This window comes from Catharus ustulatus, chromosome 2, assembly GCF_009819885.2.
Source record: "Catharus ustulatus isolate bCatUst1 chromosome 2, bCatUst1.pri.v2, whole genome shotgun sequence".
Lineage (NCBI taxonomy): Eukaryota > Metazoa > Chordata > Aves > Passeriformes > Turdidae > Catharus > Catharus ustulatus.
This window is the reverse complement of record NC_046222.1, coordinates 32259306-32274665: the sequence shown is the minus strand read 5'-3', so window position 1 is coordinate 32274665 and position 15360 is coordinate 32259306. Positions and strand designations below refer to the sequence as shown.

Below are 15360 nucleotides of genomic sequence, written 5' to 3'. Positions count from 1 at the left end.
TTAACAGTGAAAAAGAAATTAGAATATCAGCAGTCCACTGCAGAGACAAACCCCAAGTTTTCCACAGTCTTCTACTTTATATATTAATCATCAGCGAAATCCCTGAATTTAGGGGCTTTGGGTGTGAGTGTCCTCTTTACCGCCTCTCAATACTGTGTTCTATGAGCTGGGTGCAATCTCAAAGAGGAGAGGAGCAGAGGGAACCCAAACTGAATATTATACATCAGCTAATCATTTTCCTTTTATTTTTTTAAATTTTAAGTAAATTAATATTTCTCTGTTCCAACCCTTTTATAAGTAAAGGCATCATTCAATAACTAGTCCTCCTGCAAGCCTCTCAATATTTCTGCTTACTGTCCAGTTTTAAAACATGTATTTCACCAAAAGCATTTTGTTTTCTCCACAAAACATGGTGCCAATAACACCAAGGTCTCGGGTTTGATCCCCACAGGGGCTGTTCATTTAAGAGCTAGACTCGATGATTCTTGTGGCTCCCTTCCAACACAGACTATTCTGTGATTCAAAAGCAGAAGTGAATTGCTACTAGAACTCAGAACCAGAAATTTGAGGTAAACAAACCAACCCCACAAAGGATGGATTCGTTTTGTGAAATGAGATCACTGTTTCTGGGTCTTCTCTATAGAAAGATGAGCTTCTAAGAAATGATCTCTATTTATTTGAAATACTTTCTTTACACATTTTGAATTCACATCTGAAATTATTTTATGAGACATATGCTTTGCCTATACAGCTTTTTTCAGTCAGGCATGAATAACGCTTCTTGGATTTCTCTGTTTAGAGCAAAGCTGGTACAGTCTTTAATGCATCATTTGTTACTTTGAAATATCACTAAAACACTCTCATTAAACACCACCTCAGTTTTATTTTGCAAGAACAAGTACAGTAATGTGATGCCTTCCTTCAAGAAATTATGCTTTACCTCAGACTGTAGTTTCAGAGGAAGCCAAATAATTTGCACTCAAACCTTGATCAGCGAGTAGTGCTGTCATATTTTGTGGCTAGAGTATCACCCTGCCTACACATCAGTCAAGTTTCACTGATGGACAAACAATAATTCTATCTCTGTGCACTCTGTAAAGGATTGCCAGGACAGTCAAGAGACATGTCTGGAGATGCTTCCTCAGATGTTATTAACTAGAATTGTGATTATTACACTTACTCAATGAAATTAAATACCTAACCATGTAGTTTTATTGAAACACAAAACTGTAATACAGCAACATTTCGAAATGTATTACCAAACACTTCAATGTTATTATTTCTCTGGGAAAATTAAGCACAGCTCGTACCAGAAAATAAAAAACTGTGATTATCTTGGTTTGCTTCTGAAAAATCCTTCCAAACAATAAGAAACAACTGCTTTCACCTTCACTGAGATTCTAATGAGAAATTCTCATAGCCTTTTTTTTTTGTATACAGAATATATGACAACAACTGCTCATTCTGGAGGAAAAAACCCATTAACATCATCATTAAAACAGTGCCATCCATTCTCCTGGCTGTCAAAGAATACAAACTCTTACAATTTGTAACAAATGTCATTTTCAAGTATGGGCAAAATCATTGCATAAGAAATTTCAACACATTTTAAATTAACAAAACATGTTGTTGGGGTTTTCTTGTTTGTTTTTTTAATGTTATTTGGGGTAATAAATCTCAACAATCAGCAACTGAACTCCTTCCCTTCCTCCTATATGATAAGGAGAAATTATTTCTAGATTAATTTTTCTTCTTCAGTCTTTGAAAAAATCAAGAATGCAGTAGATATTAGAGTTTCAAGTCATTAATCCCATGACTAGAGTTAATTTCTAGAGTTAAAATGAATGAACCCATCTTGCTTCCGTGTAGTAATCACATATGGAGTTTCTCTGATTATGAAATTTTACTATGCATTGTAGAACAATGTTTTACCTATAGTATCTGTCCATATAAAACATATCTGAAAGAAGCAAAGATTACAGGGACAGATCTTTTGGTTCCAGGTTTGAGGCATTTCTAAGAAATATTTATTTCACAAAAACCATCTGCAATGAGACATTCTGCCAGCTTTTTAGTTTTCAAAACATGAGTGATCACGATCACCGCAATGACACAAGACTTCAAGAGAAGCAACTCTCCCATACACACACTGACACACTGAACAATAAATTTGTTCCTTACCTTGCAAGCAGGGGTTACAGTTTTCATGTTTTAGGCGTTTCCTTTGCAAAGGAGTTTAACTCACTAAAAGCTGAATATTGGTTGGGAAGCTTTAGTATCATCTGAAGCAGTAAGTACCATTTCTTCTCTAACTACTGTAACTAAATTTTCATAAATACTAAAAGTCACTTGGCATTTTTACATCAATGAACCTCCCAAGTTACAGGGGATATATATAAGTTATGTACTAACACAATATTATGAGATCAAAATGGCACTTCAGAAGACTAGAAATTAAAGTCATGGTTGCTGCCCTATGTAGACTAACAGGGTCTTTTGTTGTCCTGCAGCGTGGTTACTGCCAGCAGATAAAACAGTGGTGATAAGATGATGTAAAAAACAATGTATCATACTGTCAAAAAACTTACAGGCAATACCTATGGCTAGAAATAAGCTAATATTATACAAAAGATTCAGCTGTATATATGAACCCTATAAACCTTCAGGATTTGAATCCTAGAGGAATTTTTTTCAATAGTTTTAGGAAGCATTACATAATCAGTGATAATTCAGTTTGATGTAACTATCCATCAGCACTCAAAATTATCATTATGAGCCTAAATCCTCTATAGAAAAAAGCAGTTTATTAGGATTTCACAGATGCAAACACATTTATTTAGATATCAACACATGATTCAGGTGTCAAAGCTTTCACTTATGGAATGTCATTATTAAGAGTAATGCAGCTGGCCAAACAGGTATTTTAGGACAAATCAAATAATTCTCCTGGCTTTACTGACTGCACTGGCAGACAGAACCCTCTGCACAGATAGACACATACATTTAGGTGTTTAAATTTGGAGCTGAATTCCATTTTACTTTTTTTACCATGATAGAAACTTAATTGAACATTAACAACATCACACTGCATCATAAAAGTTAAAGAATGAAATAAGATGAAAAAGTAGAATTAAATTAACCATTTTTAATGGATTATTTTGTGCTGTAATGGTTTCCCTCCACCACATAAGAGAGAGGAGAGACACTGGTTACTCCAGAGGTACAGCTCTACAATTAAACTCCGGCTTGGTTGGTACTACTCCCAGACATGGCAGCACAAGTGTCTGCACTAGTGAGTTGTTGGAACAGTCTGTGGTATGAATCTGGCCTGTTCCAACAAGTACTTTCCCCAGGCAGCTTCCAGGCACAGCCCAGCAGCCAGCAGAATCCAGGGCCCGCACTCAGGCGGGAATCTGTACGTGGTCACCTTGTTTTGGAGGCCAAGATGAACAGACATGGGCTGTTCCATGCTGCTTGGGTTCAGCACTCAGGAATGTTCCCAACCACAGCTGATTTACCAACACTGACACAGCTCTGGGAGCTTCTCTACAGGTATTAGGTAAGAGGAAGGGAATTAACTCTGACTGACGAGGTTTTAACAACTGTTCTCACAGACTCAGAGTTTTAATGGAAATTAAATTTAGTAAGTTGCTTAAGAGTTCCTATGGCTATGCCTAATATAGAAAATTTTTTGCACCTTTTTTCTTTCCTCCACTTTAGTACTGCTTGAACGACTGAGCCCTATTAAACAGGCCAAGAAACACAAATCAGAACAACCCTTCCAAATTTCAAGTGAAGAATCTAGCAAACATTGCTTCATTGAGTGCTTTCTTGTTTCCTTAGGTCCGAAAGTTACACTTCTTTATATATACTTATATATATATATACACACACACATACACACAATTTTTTAAAAATCAAGACCCTTCTAGAATAGGAACCATTTCAGAATCACAGTTCCCCAGGATGCATGAGGAACTGGCATGTGTAGAACCTGATACAATACCCCAAAATCATAAGGAACTACTCAAAACCAACTGCTTATTTCTTGAGGTAGTAACGGACTGATTATTTGTTCCACCTACTTCAGGTGCCACAACATACTGAAATAATGGCTTAAGATTATTCTTCACAATTTATACATTGATTAAATGGTTCTCTACAGCTTAAAAATCATATCCTATTCCTACTGAGATAATTGAGAACATGCACTTTATCGTGAAAGGCAGTAGAAAAAAGAGCTGAGAACAGTGTGCTGTATCCCAAAGGCCTTGCTGAAAAGTGTAACTCAGTCTTGGCACCAGTATGAACAAAAAATTTACTTGAACAATAATTTAGAAATGCCCCTGGTTGTGCAACCAAGATCTTACAATGTGTATGCAAAACAAGCACCGCTTCCATAATTCAAAATGCATTTACTTTGAAAAGGAAATAAATGTCAAACAAAGAAATTGTGGGTATAAAAGTCAAGCACTGAACATGGTGTGGAAAAACATGAAGGAAGTGACAATCAGCTAAATGTCTGGAAGCATGCAAAAAACCAGCTGATTTGGATCAAAATAATGTCTAGAAAAAATACCTCTTACGTTCTCAAATGCTAACAGATTTAATTTTAACGTTGGCTTTGACAGTTGTCTTGTATCTTGTAAAGTCTCAGGAACTACTCTAAATTGTTGAAACTTAACTAAAGTGCCCTCCCTTCCACTCCCATCTTCCCAGTAGAATTGTTAAAGAATTTCTACTTGGACAAAACAACCCTCAGTTAGAAGTTCTGCTGCATGGTCTTTAATGAAGCATGCTGCCTCAAGTGAAATCACAAGTTTGTGTTAAATTCACTACCTTTTCACAGTTAAGTCTATAATTATTTGTTACAAATTAGAGTGAAACTTATTAATAAATAAAATTCATATGATTGAAAGAATTCTGTCTGGTATTTTCTTACAAAAAGAATTTTCTGTACACTTACAGTAATTTCACGAATACAAGCCGCATCAATTTGACCAAAATTTTGGTGGAAACCCGGAAGTGCGGCCAATATTCCGGGGCGGCTAATACATTAACAAAATTCTAAAAGCTGCCAACACGGAAGTGAGAGCCCGCGGCAGCCGCAAGCCAAGCTGGAGCCCGGCCGGCCCCGGCAGAGGTGGGAAAGCCTGGCAGAGGCGGGGCCAGCAGTGTGGGGGGGCGGGCGGCAGAGCCTGAGCCAGCAGGGCGGGGCAGGGGGGTGGCAGAGCCCGGGCCAGCAGGGCGGGGGAGCCTGGGAGAACTGGGGCTAGCAGTGCAGGGGAGCATGGCAGAAGCAGGAAGGCCGACGGGTGGGGCTGCCTGGCAGCGGGGGAAGCCCAGCAGAATCGGGGCCAGCAGCGTGGGGGAGCCTGGCGGTGCGGGGGCCTGCAGTGCCGGCCAGGGCGAGCAAACGCGGCGGCGGTGCAGACGGGAGGGGGCGGGCGGCGAGCCTGGCGGCGGCGGCAGCCCTGCTGGCCGGGCGAGCGAACGCAGCGCGGGGTGGCCGGCGAGCCCGGCGGCGGCAGCCCTGCCGGCAGGGCTAGCAAACGCGGCGCGGGGCGGCCGGCGAGCCCGGCAGCGGCAACGGCAGCCCTGCCAGCCGGGCGAGCGAACGCGGCAGCGGGGCGGTGCTGACGGGAGAGGGGGGCCAGCGAGCCCGGCGGCGGCGGCAGCACCACCCGGCCAGCCCCGCCGAGCCGTGGCGCTGAGCTGGGCCACCCGGCCCCGTCGGCAACCATGAGCGGGCCGAGCCTGCCTGGCCCCACCCCGAGCCAGTAAAGCCCGCTATGCCGCGATCCTGTTACTAATTGGCCAATTTGTGAAAGCTGCGCACGGATTCTCGCGACGAACGAAAGTGCGGCTAATATTCGGGGTGCGGCTTATCTATTGACAAAGACAGCAACATTGCCGAGGCACCGGAAGTGCGGCTTATAATCCGTGCGGCTTGTATTCGTGAAACTACTGTACTCTATCTCCACTTCAGTATGCTTCTTGTTCTGTCACATTCACAGAGAGAATGCCAATGTTCCTAACACATTTAAACCATATTTAATTTTTTTTAATGTTTTCATTCACTGCTTTTATTCTGTAGCAGAGCAAATGTTAAGTGGTTTGTGATTCAAAATCATCTTGCTCCTGTTTTTCACTGAGAAACTATAAAGCCTTCTACATTTCTTTACATCTTTCAACTGCTGTAAAACTGGGTTACCAATACTGAAGCAGACATAAAGCAGAAGGGAAATGCTTTTGGAGAGACCTTTAATGCTAGGTTCCAACATATGAGATAAAAATCAAGCCATTTATCACTTCAGACAGGAATCAAAGCCAACTCAGTCACAGATGAGCAGGGCCTGGATGGAACTTGGGACTGCCTTCCAGCAGTGCTGTCTAAATGCAGGCTGAGCTTGCCTTCAGCAACACGAGAGAGGAAAAACTGAAATCCAAAGTATGTAGTGTGATCAAAGAGAGGGGTTTTTTTGCTTTGTTTAAAATATTTTAAACATTAAATGGGATATGAGAAATGCCCATCTGGTGTGCCAGTCCAATATTCTGGTCAGATAGCAGTACACACTGTCCATCATAAACTGTCACTGACAGAGGTAGCCACAAATCACAGTGAAGTCAGTTTCAAACTGAGTTTTAATTTAAGAGGTTCCTTTTCACAGTTTAAAAAGAATGGCAGTATGGACACTTTGATTCAAGAACACCCAAAGTCAACTTCAGCAAACATTTACACACCATTTCCTACCACGTCTTTTTAAAAGTAAACCCTGACCTTTAAGAATTCTCTATTTCATACTGAGACAAAAATTAGTAATTACTTGAAACCACAGAAAGCCTACAAATGGCTAATTAGAAAGTGCTCAGACAACATGCAAAGCAGTGCACTGTCCCGCCTATCTTTCACATAGCTAAGCAAAGCTGACATAACTGAAAACTTGTGAATTTGCACCTTGTATATGTTACAGTTTAACTGGTATCAAGGATCCATTTAGCATATGGATATGTGTTTTTCAACAATGTCTGCCTAAATACCTAACATGCCACTATCAAAAATAACATTTATCAATCCCTTACCACTCCGAAGACTGGGAAAATCCCCATAAAGACAGGAGCTATAGCAAACACAGAAATCCTGTGAAACACAGAGATTCTATGAAATCTAGTTTGAGACTCAATTGCCAAATCTGAACCATCTTCAACTGTCTTTTCTCATAAGGCACAAGACTTCTAGTCACACAATTAACATTTAAAAGCATGTTGGTTCTTTTCTGAATTTTGTTATTTTAGAATGGACAGATTTCCCTCGAGTTGATCTAAACATGAATATCATGCTGTTCTTCCATTCTCCCAAAACCTCCCAGACACGATGGCTGGGTGATATATGCCAAAGAGGAAGTGGAAACAAATTCAAAGTCATGAAAGAATACCTTCCCAGTTCCTTCTATATCTTAGCCACTTCCTATATTACTCTCCCATACAAATGTCACAAAAGTATTAAAACAGTGTGAAACTGTTTATAAGTAGAATACACAAGACACCTTCTGTAAATCGTCAGAAAAGTACACAGCCAACCAAGACACACTGAGCAGGACCCAAAGCCAAAAAAGGGCCACTTTAAAATTTGATTGAATTATTTAGTGTATTCTAATTTCATGTCCCTCCAATAGATATAAATTTTCTGTGAGCATTAACAAGTATAGCAAGTTGAGGTCTACTTTTCACACATAGTACTTGGATTTAACTACAGGTTTATTAATATATAGATATATTTTCCATTGCCTGAGCCCTCTTTATAATGAAAGAGCAAATTAAGTTTTACACATACCTGTAAGACACAAATACGCAGCTAAATACCGTTTTTCAAGGCCATCTTTATAGGTCTGAATCGCACCATAGATTGGAGGTAGAATGAAAATCAGGTTACTCACTGTGTTCCCTGTAGGACAGAAACACAAAGCAGTGATTTAGAACTGGGTACTGTGCACTTTAACTAAATATAACAAAATTACATTCACTCATTACAGACAGGTTCAACAGTTTTCATGCCTGTGCCCCCAGCAAGGGGCTTGGAACTAGGTGGTCTTGAAGGTCCCTTCCAACCCAAACCTTTCCAGGACTCTATCCTACATTCTACCCAATGCAAAGAAATGATGTGTTGCAGAGACCAAAAGCCAAAACAAATGTCTAGAGCCCACCTTTTGTACACTGATTTAGATTTGGTTTGTTTTTCTTTTCCAAACTGTGCTGACCTACGAAAAAATGCAGTGAAATCCTGCAAAGTTTAAGTGAAACAAAAGGAAATGGTGCATCTCTCAACAGAAGGGATGCAGATTCAGCTTTTTAGTTTAACCACAAATCATAATTTTGAGAATAGAGGTTATGTTATGGGAATTAAATGCCATACAATTTAGGAAAGAGCAAATCTGTTAAAAAACACTTATATAACAAACTGCACATCTTCACACACCAACAGTTAAATATATATAAAACTGAAATCTAATTTGCAAATATCCCAATGGAATATCCAATTTATGAGGCTATGAAGACACCAAACTCCCCCTTATTTCTGTACTTTTTATTCAGCAGAAAACCCCAGAAGCATTTCACATTCTAGAACAAAGAAAAGAGTGAGCAGGTCCTTTCTGAATTACACCCCTAATTCAAGCAGCTATTTTTCAGGAGTACTACATGCCAAGATCCATCCAAAAGAAAAGCAAAACATACCAAACTGTATTCATATAACCCTAAGCACCTCTAAAAACAAAAATTTATACTTCACAATTTTAAAGAAAACTCACACTCAAATGGAAAAAAGGTTATTTCAGAACACACGTAGCGGAAGTGTTCCTAGTTCCCATGAGCAAGGTAGCTCTTCTATATTCTCACAATGTATGTACAAATCTTACTTTGAGACAGGCTTCTCAACCAGTTAAAAATCTCATCCAATTTTTATCATAATTTCTTTAAATCATTCCCTTACTGATTCTACATCATATCCTGCCCAACCATGAATTTCACCAAGTTTTAACAGTCAAATGTGCCAGAAATCTCACTCTTCTAGTCAGCTCTGAAGTAAGTTCCTCCATGTAAAAGAAGCCCAGCTGAAAACAAAAACCTTCTGCAAGGATATACCAGTTCACACCAATATAAAAGATCTTTTTAATGTTTAAATTCTTTGTGGCATCCTTAGCCTTTTACCACATTCCCACAGTGTTGCAATGGGTACAAACACTCAAATGCTGTTGTGTGACACACTGACCATTGCCATGTCCTCCTGTAAGTCATGCAAACATGTCACTGAGTCTTGAAAAGTAGAATAAAGGTTACATATTCTGGATAGCAAAACTTCTGCTTTCTAAAGCGGTGCTCAACTATGCCCATTTTCAATAGAAGCCAGTAGATATTATATAAATGTCAGTGTTCAAGGTCACTTAGTTATGAAACTGTCAAAAGCCTGGCAAAAATTCAAATATGAAAATGCCAAACAAAAGAAATACCATGATGTTTATCCACAATTGGGAAGGCACATGACTGTGGAAGAGAGTTGCAGTAGGATAACAAACTCAGATGGGTGTAAGAATGCAGAAAACAGATTCTTCTGTAGGAAAGGGAAGGGAAGGTTTCAACACTTCCTGTAAAGCTATAATTACATTAAATTATCGAAAATTTACGAGCATTTAATCTGGGACCATCTTGTTGAGAGAGGAAATACCATAGACCTAATCTAGCTGTACATTCCTGCCACTCCTCTGCACTTTTTGGCCTGCATTATTCAGAACATTTGCAGCATGGATTAGGCAAGCCTATCTGCAAACATACTTAATGAAAGTTGTGTACATTTTGTTAAAAGGGGAAATGGGGGCAGGGGAACAATCAAGTCCTCTGGCATGCTGCTAGCAAAATTACTTTTTTCAAGAACAAAAACTCCAAGACCTCTTGAAAACCCAAGGTCTCCAGGAATGCATATTTCATAAAAGTCTTGCTAGTCTTTACAGGATTATCCTCACACAGAATAGTTTATAAATTCATTAAAAGGGATTTTTACTAATTCCATCAAAAAAATGGCAGTGGGATATGCACAGAGATTAGCAAAGAATACCAAGAAAGAAAAAAAAAGGTGACACAATGCAAACCCATAACTCTAAAGTTACTTAAAAAACAAGGAAGTGAAACAAGCCTTGAAGGAAATAAATATGGAAATTGAAAATGCGAAAACAGTTCAAACTGTAAAATAAAATTTAAAAAAAATCTCATCTTTTTACACTAAAGTTCCTTTTTTAACAATGGAGGGAACATAATTCTGCAGAACTCCATGGGAAAACCAGATGATAGAGAAACTGCAACTAACAAGGCAGAAGAGATGCAAAATAGTTCAAGAAGAAATTATTGGTTATGCCTACAAGAAATAGGGTACATCAGAAATTTGATGAATGCACATGGATAGACTTGGGTTTAACTCTGTACAGCATTCTTATAGTTCACTACTGGATTCCTTGAATACTGGTCCAGGGAGTGACCTAATTTTTCTTTAGTGACCAAAGACTGCTTCTCAACACTTTATCTTCAGCATGTCCATCAAACAGAAAGGCAAACCACATTATCTGAGGGAGAAATGAATGAACTTGCAGACTGAAATGACAAGAACAGGATTAAATATGATGGCCACAAACACAACTTTCAATGTGAATATGAATCCTTATTCCCTATGTAGAATAAATCTATTTGAAGAGGCAGAAAAGTGAATTTGGACTGTCTCATAACTGGCCAGAAACCATCACTGTATACACCAAACCCCTTAAATTTATTTCCAACAGAAAAATAGTTATTTTTCTGTTGGAAAAGTTATAGTATATTTCCAACAGTGAAAACAGTTATGTCTTCATGCAAGACGACAGTAGAATACACTGTTCTCTAGATATTGATAAAAGAAAAAGCTCATCAGGTGCAGAGAAGCTCCGCTCAGATGGGAGTGATGAATGGGAGCCTACAATTTCAGAAGGGACAAAAATTGCTCAGCTCACTGAACAAAACAATGGCTGGATGGAACAAAACTGCGTGCTCTGTAAAGACATTGTGGGTCAATGCCAAAGACAAAAGGGAGTTGTTTGAACTGAAGGACAATACTGAAAATGACTAAATAGATATAAACTAACCCTAAATAAATCCTGGCTAGAATAAAGAGGAAAGCTTCCCATTAGAGAGGAAATATTTACAAGTGCTTCCCAACAGAAATGAGCAGCACGATGAACCTGCTTTCAGGGTGGAGTTGAGGAAGCTCCACAATCAGATTACATGATGCAGTGGCCTATCAGAGTACTAAACCAGAGCACCCACAAAGACTGAACATGGTACTAGGTACAGGGCTAAATTAATGTCTAATTGTGATAATGTGACTGTCTGCACAAATTTCCATAGAGGTCTTTCAAGACTGTTTTAATGTAAACCATTGTTTCAAAGCAATGTTTTATTCATTGAGAATGCCATAAGATACCAGAACAAAATCAAATTTATGCAAAACATCTTTTCAACAAGCGTCTGTCTGTAGGAAGAAGAACAGTATGAGTGTTAAACCACATCTGCTCCCCGTACTGTACAGCTTCCCCGTTGTACAAATACAGCAGTAAAACCTAATCTTTTCCTAATGCATGTACATTCACAGTCACCTTCAGGCACTAAAATATATGTGTACTATCATTAACACAAACATCTGTACAAAGACTGACCACAAATACAAAGAAAAATAACTTAAAGGGGGAAAAGTTTCTACAGGCAAACACAGGTACAATATAGAGCTTACTGTTGTACAGACAGTACATGCAGTTGGGAAGGACACAAATTTGAAGTATGTTTCATAAAATTTCTATTTTTCCAAATATGTAGTTAATTCCACACTAGAAAGCAATTGCTACAATAAATTTGGATGAAGTGCCAAAAGAGAAAAAAAAAGCAAAGTTGTAAATAAGTTGTAAAAGAACATGGTCATAAAGGAATAATGAACAGGATGCAAAAAGGAAAAACACTGCTAGTTAGAATAAAGATGTTGTTTTCAGTGAGGGAGGAAAAGTGCTATCATAAAAAAGAAGCAAAAATTATCATGTTCAACTTTTGACAAGCTTATCAGTGTGATTTATCCTGTGTTAAGAGATGCTTTCTCCTATGTTTGTACACAGAATGACAGCATGATTTACCAAGCACAAGGATCTTTAAAATTTTAAAATGTTCTTGCTCTCTCTGTCAAATAAATGAAGACTTTTCACTCTCTTATGGTTTGTACAAGACTTAAAACCAATAGAAATAAACACTACCCTCAAAGAGGAAAGAAGAAAACACTTGCTGTTTAAAAAGTTGGCTGTACATATAAGAGTTCATTTAATATCTGGACTAACAAACACAACATTAACCACAGTAAGATTTTTCAGCAGCAAGATTTTTGCATCTCACTGTGAAACAGGAGAAAAGTATATATTTTAGAAAATAGCAGCCACTTTACTAAGTTGTAATAGAGTCAAAGTATCCCTTTAAGTAAAACACACAGGCAAACAAACAAGGTTTTGAGGCTGAAAACATCCATTTAATTGTCTGGTTATCATGGTGCTCTGCACAGTCAATTCCTGGATCATGTAGCTTTATCTTTTTCCATAACTGCAGGAAGAAATTAAAAATAATTATAAAAAACAAAACCTGTCAGATGGCATCATGCAGAACTTGATTTATCCTATCTGCTTCCAGATATAAGGAATTCTATTTCATGGTTTTGTTTCTGGAATCATCTCATGCAGTTCTGGTGTAAACTACAGCTCACTATTAGGGAGTTTGCCAAGTTTCAAGAAATTGCAAAGCAACGCAATTCAGGCACATTTGAGAGCATAACCATCCACCACTAGGTATGCTCTCTTGTTCAGAACCACCAACTATGCAGAATCACCTGGTTTGGTCACTAGCTTCAACCCTTTAACTTTTGCTTTTGGCCTATCACCAGGAGGGGAGAGCAGCAATTAGATTTTCATTTCCACCAGCCAGTTTTAATATATTCCACTTCAAAATCTACAATAACTGCACTTCAGAGTGTCAGGAAATTAAAACTCCTGTTTCCATTTGATATTTCAGAAGGACCTCAAGGGGAGAAAACCAAGTCATCCTGACAGGAATTTTGCCAATATATAATTACTGGACACTCCACTTGGTAATGTGTGTGAAGGATCAATATAAACTTCCTGTCACTCAGTGAAATACAGCACAGCAATACTGCAGGCTGGAACACAGGACCAATGCTGACTTAAAAAATCAAATTATTAAATAAAATGTAAAAAAGGATTGTGGGGTGTTTGCTTTTAAGCTACAAGATCCATTTCTTATGTTGCATAATTCTCCTTTCCAAACACTAGGCTGGTCTTGATTTTGTTTACTGAGACATTAATTGAGGCTACAACTTCAGCAATTCAGCTGCAACTTGTATAGGCCAATACATTTCTAATAACAAAATAGGAAAAATACTGAAGGATACAAATACTGAAGGAACTAGTGAACTGTATAAACTGTGTATGAAAGCTTCCTGAGGAACTATAAAAATCAGTAAACATAAACAACTCAAATCAATGGATCTTTACTGAGACTATAGATTTCTGATATTATTTTAAATACTTAGGAAGATCTAGTAAAGCAAGTTCACATAGATCATAGGAACCATAAAAGACAGATAAAAAAGTACAGAAAAATGTCATGAAATACATTACAAAGGAATGCTGCATTAATCTAGCTCTGTATAGAAGTGGTCATATTATTATGAGAAAAACTGTAAGGCACAAATGAGAGGGAGGGAGTAGATAAAACAACTAGGGGTACTACACAGGAAAAAGAAGACCTGAAAAGAGAAAGAATAGCTACCTAAATCTCCGCCACACAGAAGTTACAAGAAAGCAATGTGGAATCCAAAGGATTCCCATGGGGGAGGATTGAAAAGAAATATTATTTGCATTACTAAATAAAGCATTCTGATGAGCGCTCACAGGTTGAACCAAGGCAAAGGGAAGTTTCAGTAGGACATCTAGAAATCTAGCATTTGGCAGCAGCAACATCTCTCAAAAGAAGCCATGAATCCTGGAAGAGTTTCAAGCAGAATGGACAATACACTGCAAGATACATGAAGAAAACAAAGCACCGCGGGTGAAGAAAGGTGACAAACGAGGCGGGAACACAGGCTCCTTCCCAAGGCCAGCATCAACTCAGATGCATACCACTGGTGTGAGCACAGTGTGTTCCTGTCACACGTGTCTCAGCCCCAGCAGCAGCAGAGCTGCTTCCAGTAAGTCCAAGCGCTGAGACAAGGCCAAACAATCTGAAAGCAACATTGCTGCTGCAGAGCTGGTGGCCAGCTGGAAGGCTTAAGTGTTCAAAGTCAGCATGCAGGGCAGCGCTTCTAGGCTGCCTCTCCCTTGCTGAGCCTCCATTTCTCCAGGATATGTAAGTTGATACCTTCTGAAGAGGCAAACTATTTCAGTGATATATTGGATTGGGGAGGGGTAAAGAGGCAATTTTAGAAAAAAAAATTATTAACATCACAATTTGATTTTATTTCCAGTGCACATTTATAAGTGGTTCCAACATGCTGTGTCAAGTGATACATTCTGATTTATGATTTTACGTACTTTATATTCCAGCTGCAGAATTAATTCCCTTGGCATTCATCATACCAGTCCAGCTAATATTTTTAGATGGTTTTAGTCTGATTACACTATTTCATGTTACTTGGGTTCATCAAAACAATCAACACGTATTTAGAAGAGACTGCTGACTAACAGAACACACACAAGTAAGCTCAGTTCAAACCTGCAAAGTGTGGGTGTATTTTCTTATGCACAAGCCTCTTTGGTATGCACATCCTACAAAGGCCCTTATTATAAACCGCTTCTGAATTGCCCTAGGTTACAATTAAGCTATCCTTTTCCTTACCCTCATCTCTGCAAACTGCTTTGCTACTGTATAGTAAAGGCATTCGAAAACTTCAACCTAACACAAGACTACACTAACACTGACCTTGCTTCTTATGCAAATTATACTAAAAACAAATGAGAGAAAGCTAATACTTAACAAATTAACATTTTAAAGCTCCACTTGTTTCTTCATAAGAAACCAATACCCTTGAAGATACCCTTGCAATCCCTGAAATACAACATTGGTGTTTATGGTGCACATGTAAATTTAGACAGTGAAACGCATTGCAGGGCCAAAGAAATTTTTACTCTTTCCCCTCAAATCTAAAACATGTTCGTCACCTATTTAGTCTCCTTTACTTCAGAGTCTAAGCAACCCTAGTCTTTTGTCTCAATAGCCCTGCAAGACAGGCTGGATAAA

General features: G+C 38.6%; 1 protein-coding gene across 1 annotated transcript in view; it reads right to left on the bottom strand.

Annotated features, from left to right (window-relative positions):
* ACER3 (alkaline ceramidase 3) overlaps nucleotides 1-15360 on the bottom strand; it is a 58547-nt gene that overhangs the window by 31421 nt on the left and 11766 nt on the right. Inside the window, exon 2 of the mRNA XM_033051486.1 lies at nucleotides 7835-7945. Coding sequence (XP_032907377.1) covers nucleotides 7835-7945 — 111 coding nt within the window. The remainder of the gene's footprint in view (nucleotides 1-7834; nucleotides 7946-15360) is intronic.